General features: G+C 39.7%; 1 protein-coding gene across 2 annotated transcripts in view; it reads right to left on the reverse strand.

Annotated features, from left to right (window-relative positions):
• TTC23 (tetratricopeptide repeat domain 23) overlaps nucleotides 1-20,961 on the reverse strand; it is a 111,162-nt gene that overhangs the window by 76,045 nt on the left and 14,156 nt on the right. For both annotated transcript variants that reach the window (XM_030815074.1, XM_030815075.1), the window contains exons 2-5: nucleotides 14,909-15,108; nucleotides 8,099-8,222; nucleotides 5,269-5,419; nucleotides 4,959-5,084 (exon numbers count right to left, since the gene is read on the reverse strand). In XM_030815074.1, the coding sequence (XP_030670934.1) occupies nucleotides 4,959-5,084; nucleotides 5,269-5,419; nucleotides 8,099-8,222; nucleotides 14,909-15,088 (581 nt within the window). In that variant the 5' untranslated portion in view covers nucleotides 15,089-15,108. The remainder of the gene's footprint in view (nucleotides 1-4,958; nucleotides 5,085-5,268; nucleotides 5,420-8,098; nucleotides 8,223-14,908; nucleotides 15,109-20,961) is intronic.

Raw genomic sequence — 20,961 nt, forward strand, 5'->3', positions numbered from 1 at the left:
GCCTGAGAAATTATCTTGGCCTTCCACTTCCAAGACCTGGCAAAAGAAAAGGCCCTCATGGTTCAAGTGTAACTACAGAAGTGCATAAACCCAAAACACCTTGTTAATTTCTAAAGCAGATCAATTTGGACAAAATACATTTCAATAAGGAAACAAAGCAAAGTAATTGAATGAAAATTATACAGTTTAAACATGCACATTGTGGTGATTATATCAGGGTGAAGAATTAGGATGAAAAGAAGTAGCAAAGTTTGAAACAACTTGGCTAAACACAAAAGTAACTTTGTAGAATAGTCTGGAATATTAACTTAAATTCTTGGCTATTCAGCCTAGATGTGTACAGGACCCGCCATCTGCTGGCAAGGCTTGGTACTGCTAATTTGGAAAGCACTCAGAGGAGGTGCCAGAGGATCATTTACTCTTTTTCATAGCAACACTGCTCAATACTAAATACTGATATATTAGTCAGGTCTCAACAGATGCAACAAATATTATATCTGGGATCTCTGAATTGTGTATTTCCTATCTTATAAGACAGAATACCTAATTTCTGGCAGGAAGGGATTCTGGACTGGTAAAGCCCTCCCAGTCACTAACAACCTTCTTCCTCCTCCAGTTATATAAATGGAATTGTACAACATGATTCTTTTGCATCTGGCTTCTTTCACTAAACATTGTGAGAGCCATTCATGCTGTTAAGCATAGGAGTAGTTTTAATCATTTTATTTATATTAACAGATCACATTTTTTCTGTTTTACTTTTGGTGAACATTTAGGCTGTTTCTAACTCTTGACTATTACAAATAATGTAGCTTTGAATATTGTTGGCTATGTCTTTTGGTGAAAACATGCATGCATTTCTGTTGGGTGTATAATTTAGTGGTGACACTGCTGGGTCAAAGGGTATGCAAATGTTTAAATTTAGGAGACAATGCCAAATAGTTTTCTTTTTTTTTTTTTTGAGACGGAGTCTTGCTCTGTCGCCCAGGCTGGAGTGCAGTGGCGCGATCTCGGCTCACTGCAAGCTCCGCCTCCCGGGTTCACGCCATTCTCCTGCCTCAGCCTCTCCGAGTAGCTGGGACTACAGGCGCCCGTCACCACACCCGGCTTATTTTTTGTATTTTTAGTAGAGACGGGGTTTCACCGTGGTCTCGATCTCCTGACCTCATGATCCGCCCGCCTCGGCCTCCCAAAGTGCTGGGATTACAGGCGTGAGCTACCATGCCTGACCTCCTGCCCATCTTTCTATCCAGTTATGTGTCTTTGTTTAACTGATATATAAGGGTTCTTTATAGATTTCAGATATAAGCCCTTTGTCAGTTGTACGTATTACAAATATTGTCTGTAGTATAAGATATATGTGATTTAAATACAGGACAACACAGCACCAAGCAGAGAGGATAAAGAGTGCTGGCATGCTCAAAGGTCCTTGCATTGTTCAGGAAGTGGTTAAATGATTAATTTACAATTAGATTCTAATAAATCAGGGATATAAGTGACAAACTCCACAGTAACTACTAGAATAAAAAGAAAATGACAAGGCCAGGCATGGTGGCTCACACCTATAATCCCAGCATTTTGGGAGGCCAAGGTGGGTGGACTGCTTGAGCCCAGGAGTTCAAGACCAGGCTGGGCAACATAGCAAGACCTCATCTCTACAAAAAATACAAAAATTTAGCTGGGTGTGGTGGCGCACACCTGTAGTCCAAGCTACTCAGGAGGCTGAGATGAGAAGATTGCTTGAGCCCAGGGAGGATGAAGCTGCTGTGAGCCATGATCCCACCACTGTACTCCAGTCTGGGCAACAGAGTGAGATCCTGTATACAAAAAAGAAAAGAAGAAGAAATAAAAGAAAAAACAAGGCCGGGCGCGGTGGCTCACGCTTGTAATCCCAGCACTTTGGGAGGCCGAGGCGGGCGGATCACGAGGTCAGGAGATCGAGACCACGGTGAAACCCCGTCTCTACTAAAAATACAAAAAATAAGCCGGGTGTGGTGACGGGCGCCTGTAGTCCCAGCTACTCGGAGAGGCTGAGGCAGGAGAATGGCGTGAACCCGGGAGGCGGAGCTTGCAGTGAGCTGAGATCGCGCCACTGCACTCCAGCCTGGGCGACAGAGCGAGATTCCATCTCAAAAAAAAAAAGAAAAAAAAAGAAAAAAAAAGAGAAAAGAATGTATAACTTGCAAATTAATGGGTATAAAATGGAATGCTAGAAATATTTGATTAATCTAAAGGAAAGCAAGTAAGGAAAAAGAAACGAACAAAAAATTGGTAGGAGAAAAGGAAATTTAAACCCAAATAAATATTTTTTAAAAGGTATTGTAGGAAAATATATACCAAAAGAGAGCCAGGATATAGTATCAGACAGAATAGATGTAGGGGACATAAAAGGACAAGGTCAACTAACCAATAAAGTGATAGGTTAAGAAGATATGAGGCTGCTAACCCCTCCTCTCACCCCAACAAAATAGCTTCAGGATATATATAACAATGCAATACAATTACAAATCAGTAACATCAAGATATCTTGAAAACTCTCATACCTGCAAACCAAAACACACATCATTTGAATAATCCTTGGACTAAAGAGTAATTTATAAACTGAGTTATGAAATACTAAGAAGTTATGACAGTGATAATGCTTCATGATAAAATATATGGAGTAAAGTAGGTCTTGGAGGGAAATTTTAGAGAATATTTTTGATATTTAGCTGGAAAAGACTTTCTAACCAGACTCCCAAAGCATAAATCATTAGGTGAAAATGAATGGATTTGAGTGAAGCAAAATTAATAATTTCTAAGCCATGAAGAACACCATAGACAAAATTAGTAAGTGGGCAATAGATGTAAGAAAATATTTATATCATTAATATTTATAATATACAAGAAAACCCTGATTATCAATAGGAAAGGTACAGGAAACTCTAAAAGAAAAATGAGAAGGAATACTAACAGGCTATTCATAGACGGGGAATCCCAAGTGGCTAAGACGTATATGAAAAGTATTCAAACTCACTAATAGGAGAAATGTAAATAGAACTTTAATAATTAGATAGCACGTTATATGCACCAGGTTGGCAAAGATCAACAATGTCAAATATTGCCAGCGGTGTGTTAGGAACCCACCCGCCCTGCAAGTGGGAATGCAAATGCAGATGGGTGTCGTGGTTGGCTGGTGCTTGGTGAACTTAAAGTTTGTTTGTACTCAGTACCACCCCTGGAATATAAACCTCAGAAAAGCAATACCACCCTTGGGATATAAACCTCAGAAAAAGTGTCACTTAGTCACGTAAGTGAAGCTGTGTAAGGATGGTCATGGCACCACTGCTATGGCAGCAGAGAGCTGGGGACAAGCTGAATGTCCATTGTTAGGAGGATGGACAAACAAAATACAACAAATGCATTCTACAGAGCATTATACAGGAACCAGAAGCAATTAACTAAAATCCAGGCAACAACCAAAACGTGCTGAGTGGAAAAAATAAGAAGCAGAATGAAATATATGCTACAAATTTATACAAATTTTCTTTTCTTCTCTTTTTTTTTTGAGACAGAGTCTCACTCTGTCGCCCAGGCTGGTGTGCAGTGGTGTGGTCTCAACTCACTATAACCTCTGCCTCCTGGGTTCAAGCGATTTCTCCTGCCTCAGCCTCCTGAGTAGCTGGGATTATAGGCATGCACCACCATGCCTGGCTAATTTTTGTATTTTTAAGTAGAGATGGGGTTTCACCATGTTGGTCAGGCTGGTCTTGAACTCCTGACCTCATGATCCACCTGCCTCAGCCTCCCAAAGTGCTGGGATTACAGGCATGAGCCACTGTGCCCGGCCAAATTTATACAAATTTTAAACACATAAATATAAAACAATATTGTTTGTCATTCAGAGATACATACTCAAAAACATAAGCCATCATTAAAGTATTTATCTGTGATGTGTGTGTAGGAGAATGAAAGAAAAGATTGGAGATGAAGGGAAAAATTAATTTAAAAATCCATACCAGAGGATTTGCAGAGATGAATGAGCTCTGCACTTGCAGTTCAAAAACCACCCAAGAAAAACAAAAGAACAAGCAGAATTGTGATCACAAAAGAAGTATCTTTAACTGCATGAGTCAAAGTTGGTTCTTCCCACTTTCCATTCACATGGAAGCATTAGGCGTGTTCTCCCGGGGCCCTTTCCTAGCACCTTCTTAAAATGATTCTGTGGGTTCTCCGACTTGTCTTGGGAATCAACCTACACATACAGTCGAGTTAGGAAGGTAAACTGAATTCTTCTGGCTTTGGCTAAGGGCACCCATGTAGGTCAACTGGGATTCTCTGCCTCTTCCAACACAGACCTTTCTCCACCTTTTCCTCTGCACAAGTCCATCTTTCCAAAGAGTGTGGGCAAATTCTGTCACCCCAGTACTCTGAGGAATTGGCTTAGGTTGCTCTTTGGAGAGAGATAAAAGTACTAACTACGCACAACCTTCTCTTCATATCTCTTCCAGCTGAGTTTATTTGGTGAATATGGAGTAAGGTGAGGAACAAAGAACAATCCTTTCATTATCATGGATTCAGATATGTTTAAGATCTTTCTCCTTTGAGGCTTTCATCATAAAATCAGCCTGTTGAAGCATTTTAGACTGGAGCAGGGCAGGGAAAAAAGGAAGGGAGGGAGGAAGAGAAGCGTGTAGGGGCTGGGGGTGAGGAGGGAGAGCAGGTGAAATGAAAGTCAAGAGAATCATGATCAGAACTCTGGGACCCAGGGCACTCCATAGACAGTGAAAAGTGTCACTGATGGATGCCCTGGTTGGGGCTGCTCTGACATGACTGTGTTCCTCTTTTACTTTTACACAGTGACCTCCAGAAAAGCCATGGCCGCAGCCTCATGGAGATGCTTCTCCTACCTGAGACAGATTCTACTGGCAAAGAGCCTCCAGCCATCGTGTATGCAAAATCCTAAACTTGAAACTTACTGTGCAAATGATAATCTGATCCGTGCTTCAATTTCTATCCATTCTTCCTTTATAATCCTTCCACATTGTAGCAGCTCCTTTGAAAGTCTCTCTGCTTTTGTCAAATTCTCTGAAGCTTCCTTAAATCTGCATTGTGTTCAGGAAATTTTCCACTTGGTTCTAGATTCTACACCCCATGTCCTGAACTTCCTTGGCTCCCATACTTCTAATCACACTTCCTAAGTTATCCATCAGCATCAGCTTTTTACTTGGCATGTAAGTATTACGTGAATAGTATTTCTATTTGCAAAAGTTAGAGGCAAAAGGATACTTTTGAAGGGAGAGTAAAGCTCTGCCCATGGTATGGAAAAGCTCAATGGAAAACTTGAAAACATCTGTATTCTCGTTATAGGGAGGCACAATGGAGTTGGCGAGGATTTGTCTGGCTTTTTCTGCATGTTGTTTTGCTTGCAGTGACAGTCCTGTAGACAAAAAAAAACAGGTCTCAGTTTCTCTTTCATCTTAAGTGGACAGGAATACAGTTCCCTATGGTCTGGGAATCTAACAAGGTCTCCTTCACATATTGTCAAATGACACATGGAGACGTATCTGGGCAGCATGAAACACTGTCATGACTGTAACAACCAAAGAAGTGTTTTATACCAAGTACTCAAGATAAATTTTCCCCCCAAATGGTCTTTTTAGAAATAAACAAAATGAGCTGGAATTGAACAGCTTTGAAACCTCACCAATAGCAGAAGTAAAATATGTTACATATAATTATAAGAAACAAACTGAATACAAGAACTATAGCATTCTGAGCAGGAAATAAAATATTCATGAATTTTAATCCTGGCTGTGTAACTGCAATCTTAATGAAATACTAAAAATTCTGAATCTTCAGCTCACCCACCTATAATCATAATGTCAGAGAGTTATTTTTTTTAACATAATACATATCTGATATCTACAAAAACTTACAAACACAATTCCAGTGAGGTAACAGATTGTGTGACAATTTCATATTCCTATGTGGTAAGAGACTAATATGAAACAAAATGGAGCAAAAAAAAATTACGACTAAGAACGAATTCCCCAGTGTGTTCCAGTGTTCCTCCATGGGCTTGTTAATCTGCGGGAAGGGAGGACTGAGATTGCCAGCAAGGCTTCAGGGCTTTGCACTTCCCTGTATTCCCATCCTCCTCCCCTACACTGACACCCACTTCCACTCACATACACATAGCCCCCGTCTTATGTTCTTAGTTACACAAAATTGTATCTCAGATCTCTAAAAAACCTGTCAAAATATGAAGTTAATTCTGTTCCTATGTCTATAAAACAGGAAGAATATATTTTCTAATGCAGAAAATCAAGGGTATGCTTTTTATGTGGGAATTCTTACACAAGATTGTCATTACATATTTTTAAAAAGCACAGACACGTATTAGTCCACCTGTGCTTGTGATGTTATACAAAGCATGTTGGATTGTATTTTCAACTGTGTCGAGTCCCTGAAGGAACCTGAACTCAATTTACTGGCGGCAGCATAGGGTGAAGTTCAAGAATATTGACTGCCCAGGATGGATCCCCTGCTCTACCACTTATTATAAAACGTCGGCCTCAGCTTTCTCAGCTGTAAACAGGGATATTAAAAACACCCACCTTTGAGGACTGTGGTGAGGACTGAATAAGGTTATGCATGGAAAACAACATGATGCCTGGCACCAAATGAGACTTTAATAAATGGTAGATACTACTTTTACTTTAAATTGAGAAAGAAGGACTGTCACGCAGAGAGGCAGCAGGCTGTATAAGAAAAGCATCATCTGAAACCCCAGATGGCAGGACAAGCTGGCATTGAAATCCTGGGTCTGAGTCTCAGGTCAGCTACTTATTCACAGTGTGGTATGGGGAAAGCTGTCCTAACTCAGACTCATTGTTTTCCCTGAATCTACAAAACAGGGTGGGAGGGCAGAGTTTAAATTAGATAATCTCCAAGGTCCCTAAGAGCCTTTGATCTAATAGGTAGGACCAGTCTATAATCAGATTTGGCCAAATTTATTGGGTGGCAATAATGAATACGCTTGGTATAGAATATGCTTAGCATTTGGTGTTTTCCACTTCTATGATCTTCTTTATTCACTGGGCCAACCCTGGAAAGCTAGCATCACCATCACCATCATTATCACTTTTCAGCTGAAGAAGCTGAGCACAGAGATGCTCTTGTCCATCTTGTCTTAGGCTGCACAGTCAGTAAGTAGAGGCCATCATCATATCCTGGGTGTCTATTGTTTTTGCCTTCCCTGCACCCATTCTCCCCTCTGTTTCCCTTTTGGGATCCTGGCTCCTACACATCCAATCCATGTGATTTGGCGAAGGCCTGCTTCTCCTTCAGGATCCAATGAAGCCAAAAGGAAGGTTTAGCCAATCAGACTATTCCTTGCCTTTGGTATACAACCCAAGTTGTTCCAATTAGAACCCTTCCCAAATCCTGGGATTTTGGTGGAGGGACATTCTTTTACTCCTGGGAATGCTTATAAGGGAAGCTAAAGTTGCAGGCAGTCTTGTTGCCACCATATGGGCAAAGCCTGGCGAAGAATGGAGCAAATACCAAGAAAAACAGAGCCAAGCAGTGGGAGAGACACAAACTGAATCCTGGTCACATTGTTTGAACACTGGATATGGCTAAGTCTAAAAAGTTTTTCCCTTGAATTTTTAAGTTGTATGAGCCAAAAACTTTTGTTTATGCCAATTTGGGTTAGTCTTTTTAAATTTTTTGGTTATTTACAGTCAAGAGATTCTCCAATAAAAGTGTGAATGGATCCCATTCTGGGCCCCTATTCCATACCTTGGGTTTTTTCCTACAAAGTCTTCTGGCCCAACAGATTAATTTTCTCCTAAGAACCTTACTTTTGAAATCATTAAAAAAAAAACAAAAAACAAAAAAAACCCCAGAAAAGTTAAAATATTTTTTCCATTTTTCCCCTTTGAATGTTTACAGGTTATATACCTTAACAACTCTTTCTAAAAAGAAATGGCTTCTTGGTATTTAGAAAGGAGAATATTAAAAAGCCTGATCCTTCTAATTAAGCGTCAATCAAATTTTGGGGAGAACAGCAGAAATCAACCAACTGATCCCCCTCAGTCTAAGGCGAGCTTACCTTTCAGCTGGAGGTAGCCTTGAGCCAGATTAACATGTGCCTCTGCTAGTTTCCAGTGTGAGTCTCCATAGCAAATTCTTGTCAGTGCTACGCAACGCACAAGCTCGTGGACGGCCTGTTTGTACTGTTAGGAAGAGAAAACAGGCTTACCAGTTACACAACTTAAAACTTAAGAGTCACAAAACACAAAATCAACGTGCTTTTATAACCCTTTGATAAATACTGAGTGACTACTATGTGCAAAACACTGTTCTAAGCACTTCAGATGTATCAGAGAACAAAACAGACAAAGATCTATTTGGGGTGGTAGAGTGTACATCTGGTCAGATGAAATAGACAATAAACATAAGAAGTACAATTTATAGTACATTTAAGGGTGAAAAAAAGAAATAGAATTTAAAAAATAGAAAAAGTAGAGCAGACATCTAGTCATTCTCCAGGTTTCCCAGCTGCCCACCAATGAACAGCTACTACATATGCAGGCACAACAGGAGCAAATGGTAGTGTTTTCAAATACTATACTTTGTGTGTGTGTGTGTATGTGTGCGTGTGTATAAGACACGGTCTCACTCACCTGGAGTCACCCAGGCTGGAGTACAATGGCACGATATCGGCTCACTGTAGCCTCGACCTCCAGGGGGCTCAAGCAACCCTTCCACCTCAGCCTCCTGAGCAGCTGGGACCACGGGTGTGCACCACCACACCTGGCTAGTTTTTTGTATTTTTGGTAGAGATGGGGTTTTGCCATGTTGCCCAGGCTGTCAAATACTACACTTCAGCTCTCTATTCAAAACTTTCCTTAGCCATCTATACTAGCATAGCAAATGAGATCAGCAGGACTTACAGACTTGATTAAAGTAGCAAGAAGCACATTTTCATTCAGGGATAGGACAAAAAGAACAGAAAACTGGATTCCCAGCCCCAGGTGGTCTCAGAGCAGCCAGATCCTCAAAGCAGAGCTGGCAGTTTTTAAAACACAGTTCCAGGCTGCACGGTGGCTCAAACCTGTAATCCCAGCACTTTGGGAGGCGGAGGAGGGTGGATCACGAGGTCAGGAGATTGAGACCATCCTGGCTAACACGGTGAAACCCCGTCTCTATTAAAAATACAAAAAATTAGCCAGGCGTGGTGGCAGGTGCCTGTAGTCCCAGCTACTTGGAAGGCTGAGGCAGGAGAATGGTGTGAACCCGGGAGGCGGAGCTTGCAGTGAGCCGAGATCGTGCCACTGCATTCCAGCCTGGGTGACACAGTGAGACTCAGTCTCAAAACAAACAAACAAACAAACACCTCAGCTCCAAAATTATTTGATACTCCTTCCATTCAGAGATGGAGGTCTATGTCCCATTCCCTTTGAATCTGGGCTTTATGACTGTTTGGCCAATAGAACCTGGAGGAAATGATGCAGTGCCAGTTTTCAGGCCACAGTCTAAAGGAACTGGTGGCTTTGCTTTCTGTCTCTTCTTGGGTACTCACACTTGAAACCTGTTATGGGCTGAACTGTGTCTCCTCCCCAACCTCCCTGAATTCATATGTTTAAGTCCCAACCCCCAGCACCTTATAATGTAACTGTTTTTGAAGATGAGGTCTTTAAAGAGGTGATTTAAGTTCGAAGGAGGTGTTCGGGCAGACTCTAGTCCAATACAGCTGGTATCCTTATATATGAAGAGGAAAAGACACCAGGGAAGGGCATGCACATGGAGAAATGACCACGTGAGAACACAGCAAGAGGGCAGTCATCTACAAACTAACGAGAGAGGCTTTAGAATGAAATCAAGCCCTGCTCACACCTTGATCTTGGACTTCCAGCCTCCAGAACTGTGAGGAAATAAACTCTGTTCTTTAAGCCACAGCATCTGTGGAATTTTGTTATGACAGCACCACAAACTAATACAGAACCCAACCACAGTGCTGTGAGGAAGCCAACATGGCCCCATGGAGAGAAGACCCACATAGAAAGGCCTGATAGTTTGAGTGAACTATTTTGGCGGCAGATTCTCCAGACCCTTCAAGACCAGCTGACGCTGTGTGGAGCAAAACTGAGCAAACCCCACTGAGCTCTGCAAAAACTGCAGGCTCATGAGAAAAATGAATGGCTGTTTTTGTTTTAAGCCACTAAGTTATTGGGGTGTTATGCAGCAACAGATAGTCAGAACAGCAAGAGAGATGGCTGAAGAAAGAAAGCTGAAAGGGTCAAAGCAGAGGAAGAAAGGTAAGAACAAGGATAGAGTTGTGGAGAAGATCCAGGATACACCTAGGATGCACCCCCATCAATGTCAAAGCTGAAAGGGCTTGCATTTCCACACAATTCCTACATGCATTGGAAATACCTTCACCCTAAAACAACATTTTTCTTGACAAAAATACACAGCCAGACAGTTGGCCAAAGCAGAGTCACTTTTGTGACCTAGCAGGAGGAGCTAAGGAATACATGCTCACCATAAAGTGCTGAAAGAAGGTGGACTGTGGTATTTTTTTCTACAGTAACATGTTTCTTACTACAAAAATAATGTATACTCATTGTCAAAATATAGATGAGCAAGAAGATAAAAACTAAAAATCACCTGTAAGTTTACCCCCTAGAGATATCTATGTAGCTAAATATCCCTTTATTCTTTATTTTTGTGAATCTATCTTTATATATTTTTTCTTTTTCAAAAATAGGTTCATAAACTACATGCAGGTTTACAGCTGCTGTTTTAACAATTTATGAATAACTTGTCATGTCATCTTCTATGATGTAAGTTTGAATGGCCGCACAGTATTTTATTATATGACTGTATCATAACTGCATTACTCAATCCACTCTTTATTGGGCATTTAGGTGTTTGTAAATTTCTTACTTACTGAATATCCTGTATGGATAGCTTTGCACATACCCATAAACATTTCCACAAAACAAATTCCCACAAATGGGATTGCTGTGTAAAGGATATGCAAAATTCTGAGGCTGTGAGGAGCCATTGCTGAAGTACCTCTCCAAGAGGTTGCACCAGTTCATACTTTCAGTGCAGCATGTGAGCAGAAATGCCCCTTATGTTGAACTGAGTACAAACTGTAGAGTTTTTGTTTGGTTTTTAGTTTGTCAATTTGTCAGTTAGCCCATGTCTCCTTGATTTAGTCCACATTTTTCTCCCAAATTGATGAGGCTGAACATCTTCATGTGTTAACTGGCTGTTTGTACTTCTTTTGGGAATCACCTTTTTATTGCCTCTAGACACAGGAAGTTTAGGGAATGACTACTTTGGAGAGAATGAAAGAGAACAACAACTACAGTGTATGAAAGAGAAGGAAATGATGACAACATCATGGAATCCAGACAGACAAAAAGAGAGGTAGATCTGTTTTGATAGTGAATCTGTCCCAACTACAGATATCCAGCGAAGGGGACTGTGCAGGCTGAGCTGGGCTTCCCTGATAATAGTCTTAGTTCTCAGGACCTGAGTGGGGATAGAGGTATACAAGAAACAGCTTGTCCTCCCTTCACTTCCTTATTTGTTATAAGGCATGGTCCAGATATCCCTATTGGTTTTCCAACCTTTATTCTACCAGTTCCAGTGACTTAGCAATAGGCATCGGTAAGGGGCAGACAGAAGACAAGGACGAAGTAGGAAGGCAATTTCAAAACTGGGAGGAGCCTTGGAAATAATGTAACCTGGTCCCCTCAATTTAAAGATGGAGGAATATAAGGCTGGAAAGTTGAGACGATTTACCAGCAAGTAATAGCGCCAGGAAGTGGTTAAACCATGAGGGGATGGATTGAGGACTCAGAAGCCAGCTTGAAGGGTCTCTCACTGGCAGATATGGAACAATCTAAGCTTCCATAAAAATAATAGGTTGTAGTGTATTTGAAAAATACAATTTCCTGAACCCATACTGATAGGAATAAATGAATGATAAACAAGCTGTGAAGAAAGAAAAGCTCTTCCTTATAATAGAATGCCAACAAACAAATGTTGAAAGAATGTGGAAGTCAGAGACTGGCTATGTGACAAACATCACAGTAATAACTGACTCAGGTGGCAGAGTGAAGTTCTAAATATATACACAGTCTCAATCTACCCACAAAATACTTATTAATTACAAAGGGAAAAATTGCATTTCTGTAGTAAAGAAACCTTCCAGACAGCACCTTAACCAAGTGTTCAAGGTTGGCATCACTGTACCGAGACAAATAGACATTCTGCACCTCCTGACCGGACGCACTAAGGAGCGCCCCATGTCACATCTGTGGTACATCCAAATGTACAATCTGAATAGAATCATGAGGAAGCATAAGACAAACTCAAATAGAGAGATATTCTACAAAACAATTAGAGTATATATTTCCAAGATATCAAGATCATGAAAAACAAAGTAGGTTAAGCAATTGTTTCAGATTAAAGGAGACTAAAGAGACACGACAACTCTATTTAACATGAATTCACAGACGGAACCATGGGTCCGATTGTTTTCTGTGAAGGACATTATTAAGAAGAAATATAAACAAGGTTTACAGATTAGATAGTAGTATGATACTGACATTAATTTCCTAATTACAATCACTGTACTGTGGCCATGTAAGGGAATAGCTTTATTCTTAGGGAATAAACACTGAAGAATTTGGAGGTAAAGGGCCATAATATCTACAACTTACTCTCAGTTCAGAAAAACAATGAGAGTCAGAGAACAAAGCAATAAAGCAAATCTTAACAATGACTGAATATTGTGCCTTTTCTGTAAGTCAGAAATTATTTTAAAATACAAAATTACCAAAAAACTGATATTTTAAAAAGTAAATTACATCATGTTAATACCTTGCTGAAAATATTTTTAAGGCCTTCCAGGGCACTTAGCTTGAAACCTGCAAGGCCCTAAGTGAACTGACAGCCTCTCTCACTCTATTTAATGTCAGCTTGCAGCTTCTTCTCCTTGCTTCCAATGTGTCCTGCTTGTGCCTACCTTGTAGATGTATGTGTGCTGTCTCCTCTCCCTAGAACTTTTTTCCCTCAGCTCCTCCACACTGGCTCTTCTCTTCCTCAGGTCTCAGCTCATCTGTCACGTCTTCCTGGAGGCCCTTCCTGATCACCTTACCCAAGACGGAGCCACTCTACGTCCTCCTTAGCCCTTATCACAGTCTATAATATCTGGTTCATTTACAATGTTGATTGCCTCTCAGGTCCATCAGGGTACGCACCTTGTCTGTACTGTTCACCATTGTATCCTGGATTCTTCACCAGAATCACAGAACAATGAAATGTTTAATACCATTCTAGCTACACAGAAAAGAAGTTAATTCTTTACACTTGTTAAATGCCTTTGGGCATGAGGGCTTAATTCTTTTGCAGAAGTCTATTTGAGAAAGGCTGCCAGCCTAGAGCCTACAAATAGTAGGTACTGAGTGAGTATCTGCTGCATAATGAACAAGCACAACCTCAAAACCAAATTTATGCTCTTTCTCTATAATCCTGGTCTTTCTCCTGTATTCGTTATACTGATGAAGGTCATGGACAAGTCTCCAATCACCCAAGCAGACTCAGACCTTGGGTGGTGGGAATTCTACACACCCCATCTTTCTCACTCTCACATCTCCATTCCCTATGTCCCCTCGGTCATCCAGCCCTGTCCCACTGATTTGCATTTCTAAATTCCTTTCAAAAGAGCTCAGCATTTCTATTTGTCTCTGCCACATGTAGTTCAGGTCCTCATAATTACTTGCCAGGATTACTGCAAATATCCTCCTAACTGATGCTCCTCTTGCAGTTTTACTCTTTTTTTGTCCATACCCTTCACAGCTATGGGAGTGACTGTTCTTAAAATCAGACCTGCTCATGGCATGCTTCTGCTTATAACCTCATGGTAATCCTCCATCATCTTTAGGAGAAAATCGAAACTCTTTCACTAGGCCTTGAGTGCCCTCTGGGCCTCAGTTCCTGCCCATAATCCAGCTTCTTTTCTTGCCCTGTGTCACTAACACATTAGTCCCAGGCAGCTCCTTATAGTTCCCCAGACAGACTGCACTTCCTCAGACCACTGGCTCTTGTCCATCTGCTACCTCTATCCAGAACATCTGGTCCTCTTCCTCACCTGTCCAACTCCTAAGCACTGTTGACCAGTGCAGTCTACCTAACTCCCATCCCAAGAAAGTGTGCCTTAACTGCTGTCCCTCTACCACCTCCAGGCTCACTGTCCACCCCTTTGTGTTTTGCATCTATGTCACTCGAGCTCTCACAGAACTCATCAACCTGACTACCATTATCTGTCCCCCGTCTATCTTCCCAACCAAATCCCGAGTCCCTCCAAGACAAAGACTGTGGCTTTTCCTTCTGTGCCCCTGGCACCTACATTGCACCTGGCACCTACATTGCACCTGGCACATATTAAGCATACAATAGATATTTATGATGAATGGATGAACAGGACCCAACATATAAGAGGTGATAGAGAAATGCCTACTGAATGAGTTAGTGAATGAGTAAAACTTTTGAGGAAAGAATGGGAAAGAAGCATGCAGAGAACAAGATTTGAGATGATAAGGAATTACAAGCTCTATGAGAGCAGAAGCTGCATCTGCTTTGTTTGTGTTGTATCCCAATGCCTAGACTTGGCACATAGTGCGAGCTCAATAAATATTTGTTGTTGGCCATGCCAACTGCTGTGCTTGGAGCCTAGAGGTACTGCATTCATTCATGTTATAACAAAGGCACTGTCTTATATACTTTCTTGTATCAAACTGCTGAGATTAGGAATGTAATCCAAAACATTCTACTTCTCTTGATTACACCTTATAGCTCAATTCTCAGAGTAGAAATACAGAAACAAAAGTCTCCTTACTTCATGACTGTTGGAATAGGACTTTGCTTTCTCTTCACAGAGGTGGAGTTTCTCTCGAGGAGGCTGGAATAGTGCTGTCTGAGGCAGTTTGTTTCGGAACTTCTTTCTATGAGTGATGCTAACAGCAGCAACAACTTCATCTAGGTGGTTGGATATGTGGGTTTCCTGTGATTCTTGCATATTTTTATATACATTGTCTTCTAATTTTAAAATAAAAAACAAAGATGTTAAATGATAATTTCCATAGTTACTTTTAGAAATATACATTTCAACACTATACCCATAACTTCTTTGAAATTAGTAGCATTATATCCCAAAAGATTATGGTGGCTACTACTGACCTGCTGATTTCTACTTTCAACTAATTAAACCTTCTTTCTTTATGTATATAGACATACATATATATATACATACATACATACATATACACACATACGTACACATGTATATAAACACACACATACATACATGTATATGTGTATATGCGTGTATGTATTATACACATACATATGTACGTATATAAAGTCCAGTAGAAATTAGCTTAGCACATACATATGTATTTGTATGTACATATATATATAAAGTCCAGTAGAAATTAGCTTAGCTCAAACAGCTCTCAATGACCCCAGATTAAATGAGCTGAAGCCCAACTGACCCTGAGGTAGAAAGTAAATAACTGTTGTTACAACTTTTGCCTCTGGCCAAGATGAAGTATATTAACTACATTTATCCTCTTGCCTGAAATAACCTAAAACAAACAAATAAACAGCCCACAGAACAAAGGATAAAACAATGGTTTCAAGAAACAAGACAAGCAATGAGAGAGCAATTCCTGAGAGATGGAAAAAATAAGTCACCCCAGTTTATTGCTTTGAGAGAATTTCCAGGAAACAGCACAGGGAAGAGGGGACCCAGAAGTTATCCCAGTGGACTACCTGAGTTGAGGAAGTAGAGTTGAGAGTTTGGGGAGACCAAGGTGACTAGAACTGACAGGATAAATTACTGAAGAGGAGAAGGCCCCAGAGACAGAGGAACCAAGATATTAGCAGAGGGACACCCTCAAGTATAGGGAGAGAATACTGATTAGCATGTGTGTAAGAAAAGTATTTAAGTCTGGAGAAAGAATCCTTCAATAAGGTTACAGAGAACAGTGTTTTGTGCTAACATAAGGCTGGCGCCTGTTCCCACCAACCAGACTGAAAAAATTTCTAATTCATGAGGCATTAGATAGATAGAGTACTCAGAAGCCTTTTATCTCAGTAGAGGTGATAATTAGCTCTAGACTGAACACTGCTCAGATCACACAGATCAAAAAAGTAAGACCTAAAAGGATCAAACTGTTTCCAAGTGACTTGATTGCACTAGAGGACAATACTCAAGGCTGTTCATAGGAATACTAAAATAACCAACACCTAACAAGGTAAAATTCACAAAGTCTAGCATCCAAGGATTACCAAGCATCCAAAGAAGCAGGAAAACATCACCCATAATGAGAATAATCAATCAAAACTGACCCAGAATTGATACAGATGTTAAATTAGCAGATAAAAACATTAAAACAGTTATAATAATTGTATTCTATATGCTTAAAAAGTTAAATAGACATGGAAGAAATAAAAAAGAACCAAATGGAACTTCTAGATAGAAAAATTATGTGTGAAGATGAAAATGTGTGGGATTAATGGCAGATTAGATAGTGCAGATGAAAAGATGAATTTGTAGACATAGAAATAAAAATTATCAAAAATGAAAAAAAATCAGTGGGCTGTAAAACAACTTCAAGTTGCCTAATATATATGTCATTTGAGTCCCTAAAGAAAAGCATATTAGAGGAGGGACAGAAAACATATTTGAAGAAATAATGGCCAATATTTTTCCAAATTTAAGAAAAAGCATAAAGCCAGAGATCCAAGAAGCTCAATGAACACTAAACACAAGAAACATGAAGAAAACTATACCAAATAAAGTCAAAACATCATAAACAAATTGCTTAAAACTATGATAAAGCAAAAATCTCAAAAGTAGAGAAAAAAGACACATTACATATAAAAAATAAAGATAAAGATAAAAGATTTCTTAGAGGAATAAAAAGCAAACAAGGAGAGAGTTAAAGATACTGCTTATCTTTAAAGTATGGAAAGAAAAAAGTTGTCAACCTTAAATTCTGTACTGGTAAAAATACCTTTTGAAAACAAAATTTTAAATAATTAATCACCAGAAGACTTGCACTACAATGTTCTCAAAGAAATGTAAAAGGAAGTCTTTCAGAAGGAAGGAAAATGATAGCAAATGGAACTCTAGTTCTACAAAAAAGAAGACCTTGGAAATGGTACCTACATGGGCAAATACATGTAAGATTGCTTTAATATTACAATCATGTTCAGCTTCATGGCATTACAGTCAATGACAGACTGCATATATAAAGGTAGTCCTATAAAATTATAATGGAGCTGAAGAATTCCTATTGGGTAGTGATATAGCAGCTGCTGTAACATCATAGCATGATGTATTTACTCATGTGTTTGTGGTAATGCTGGTGCAAACAAACCTATTGTGCTGCCAGCCATATAAAAATAAAGCATATACAATTATATACAGTACACAATATGTGATAATATTTGATAAATGACTGTTACTGGTTTATATATTTAATATACTACATTTTATAGTTATTTTAGAGCGTACTCCTTCTACTTATATATTTCTAAAAGTTAACTGTAGAAAAGCCTCAGGCAGGTCCTTCAAGAGGTATTGCAAGAGAAGGTATTCCATTATCATCATAGGTGATGAAAGCTCCATGCATGTTACTGCCAATGAAGACGCTCCAGTGGGACAAGATGTGGAGGTGGAAGGCAGTGATATTGATGATCCTGACTGTGTAGACCTAAATTAATGTGTGTGTTTGTGTCTTAATTTTTTTTTTTTTTTTTGAGACAAAGTCTCGCTCTGTCACCCAGGCTGGAGTGCAGTTGGCGTGATCTCTGCTCACTGCAAGCTCCGCCTCCCGAGTTCACGCCATTCTCCTGCCTTAGCCTCCCAAGTAGCTGGGACTACAGGCGCCTGCCACCACGTCCGGCTATTTTTTTGTGTTTTTAGTAGAGACAGGGTTTCACCGTGTTAGCCACGATGGTCTTGATCTCCTGACCTCGTGATCTGCCCACCTCTGCTTCCCAAAGTGCTGGGATTACAGGCATTAGCCACTGCACCTGGCCTGTTTGTTTTGTTTGTTTTTGGTTTTTTTTTTGAGACGGAGTTTCACTCTTGTTGCCCAGGCTGGAGTGCAATGGCTCTATCTTGGCTCACCGCAACCTCTACCTCCCGGGTTCAAGCGATTCTCCTGCCTCAGCCTCCTGAGTAGCTGGGATTACAGGCATGCACCACCATGCCTGGCTAATTTTGTATTTTTAGTAGAGACGGGGTTTCTCCATGTTGGTCAGGCTGCTCTGGAACTCCTGATCTCAGGTGATCCACCTGCCTCGGCCGCCCAAAGTGCTGGGATTACAGGCGTGAGCCACCACGCCTGGCCTGTGTCTTAGTTTTAACAAAAAAGTTTAAAAAGTAAAAAAAGAAAACAAAAAATTTTAAAAATAGAAAAAAGCTTATAGAGTAAGGATATAAAGAAAGAAAAATTTGGCCAGGCGCGGTGGCTCACACCTATAATCCCAGCACTTTGGGCGGCTAAGGTGAGCGGATTACAAGGTCAAGAGATGGAGACCATCCTGGCTAACACGGTGAAACCCCGTCTCTACTAAAAATACAAAAAATTAGCTGGGCGTGGTGGCACATGCCTGTAATCCCAGCTATTTAGGAGGCTGAGGCAGGAGAATTGCTTGAACTTGGGAGGAGAAGGTTGCAGTGAGCCAAGATCACGCCACTGCACTTCAGCCTGGGCGACACAGCAAGACTCCATCTCAAAAAAAAAAAAAGTAATGATCAAAGGGCCTGATAGGTATTCCTCAAAAGACATACAAATGCCCAATAGGTGTATGAAAAAATGCCCAAGATTGTTATCATTAGAGAAATGCAAATTATATCCATGAGATTTCATCTTACACCTGTTAAAACGGCTATGATTAAAAAAAGAAAGATAGATGTTGGTGAAGATGTGGAGAAAAGGGAATCCTTGCACATTGTTGGTGGGAATGTAAATTATGGAACACAGTAAGGAGGTTTCTCAAAAATTAAAAATAGAACTACCATATGATCCATCAATCACAATACTGGGTGATACATCCAAAGAACAATATTAGTATATTGAAGAGATACCTGCACTCCATGTTCATTGCAGCGTTATTGACAATGATCAAGATATGGTGTCAATCTAAATGTCTATCAACAGATGAATGGATAAAGAAAATGTGGTACGTATACACAATGGAATGCTACTCAGCCTTAAAAAAGAAGGGCATCCTGTCATTTGTGACAACATGATGAACCTAGAAAATACTATGTTAAGTGAAATAGCCAGGCACAGAAAGACAAATACTGAATGATCTCATTCATATGTACAATCTACAAAAGTCGAACTCACACAAGTAGAGAGTAGAATGCTGGTTACCAGAGGTTGTGGGAGGAGGAATAAATTCAAGAGATCTATTGTATAACATGGTGACTACTGTATTGTTTCCTTGAAACTGCTAAGAAAGTAGATTTCAAGTGTTCTGATCACAAAAAGCGATAAATATGTGAGGTAATACATGTGTTAATTAGCTTATTTAGCCATTCCACAACATACACATATTTCAAAACATCATGTTGTACAAATAAAAGAATGAGAGAGATGACATCACTACAGATTCTACAAATATTAAAAGGTTAATAAGAGAATATTATGAACACCTTTATACCATACATTTGACAATACAGATGAACAAATTCCTTTAAAGACACAAACTACCAAAGCCCAAAATATTAATAAAAAAGAAAAACTGTATGATCTCACTCAACATAGAAAAAGCACTTGACAAGATCTAATATCTAATATCTATTCCTGATGAAAATTCTTAGCAAAGTATGAATAGAATTATACTTCCTCAATCTGATAGGCACCTTTGAAAAACCTACAGCTAACATCAGACTTAACAGTGAAAGACTGAATGCTTTATCTCTATGATCAGAAACAAGACAAGAAGGTTCACTCTCAATACTTCCATATAGATTTTAGATTTTAATCTAAATGTGAAATTTAGATTTAAATCTAAAATACAGATGTATTGACCTATATTTATTATAAAGCTACGGTAGGCAAGGCAGTTTGTACTGCTGTTAAGTAGACAAGCAATGGAACAGAATGGAGAGTCCAGAAATGGACCCACACATACATGAATAACAGATTACTGACAAATAGGCAAAACCAATTCCTTGGAGAAAGAAGTCTGCTCAACAAATGATACTGGAACAACTAGATATTCACACGTAAAAATAAAACAAAAAACCCCTTTGATCTATATCTCATACTATATACAAAAATTAACTCAAAATTGAACATAGAGCTAAATGTAAAACTTAAAACTATAAAAACATGTGTAAGAAAACACTTGTGACCATGCATTAGACAAAGCTTTCCTAGATATGACCACCAAAAAGAATCATTAAAAGAACAACATAACCAATTGGATTTCATCAAAATTTTAAATTTTTGCTTTTTAAGAGAAACTGTTAATTAAAAAACTAGAAGCTGGGAGAAAATATTTTCATAAATATGTACCTGATGTAAGATTTGTATCTTACTGGTATAAAGAACTCTCAACACTGGTATCTCGACTTACTGGTATAAAGAACTCTCAACACTCAAGAAAACAGCTCTCTATACAAATGGGCAATTTATTTATTTATTTATTTTTTGAGAGGGAGTCTCGCTCCTTCGCCTAGGCTGGAGTGCAGTGGTGTGATCTCGGCTCCCTGCAAGCTCCGCCTCCCGGGTTCACACCATTCTCCTGCCTCAGCTTCCCAAGCAGCTGGGACTCCAGGTGCCTGCCACCATGCCCGGCTAATTTTTTTTGTATTTTTAGTAGAGACAGAGTTTCACTGTATTAGCCAGGATGGTCTCAATC

Source organism: Nomascus leucogenys, chromosome 6, assembly GCF_006542625.1.
Source record: "Nomascus leucogenys isolate Asia chromosome 6, Asia_NLE_v1, whole genome shotgun sequence".
In the NCBI taxonomy this organism is placed as follows: domain Eukaryota; kingdom Metazoa; phylum Chordata; class Mammalia; order Primates; family Hylobatidae; genus Nomascus; species Nomascus leucogenys.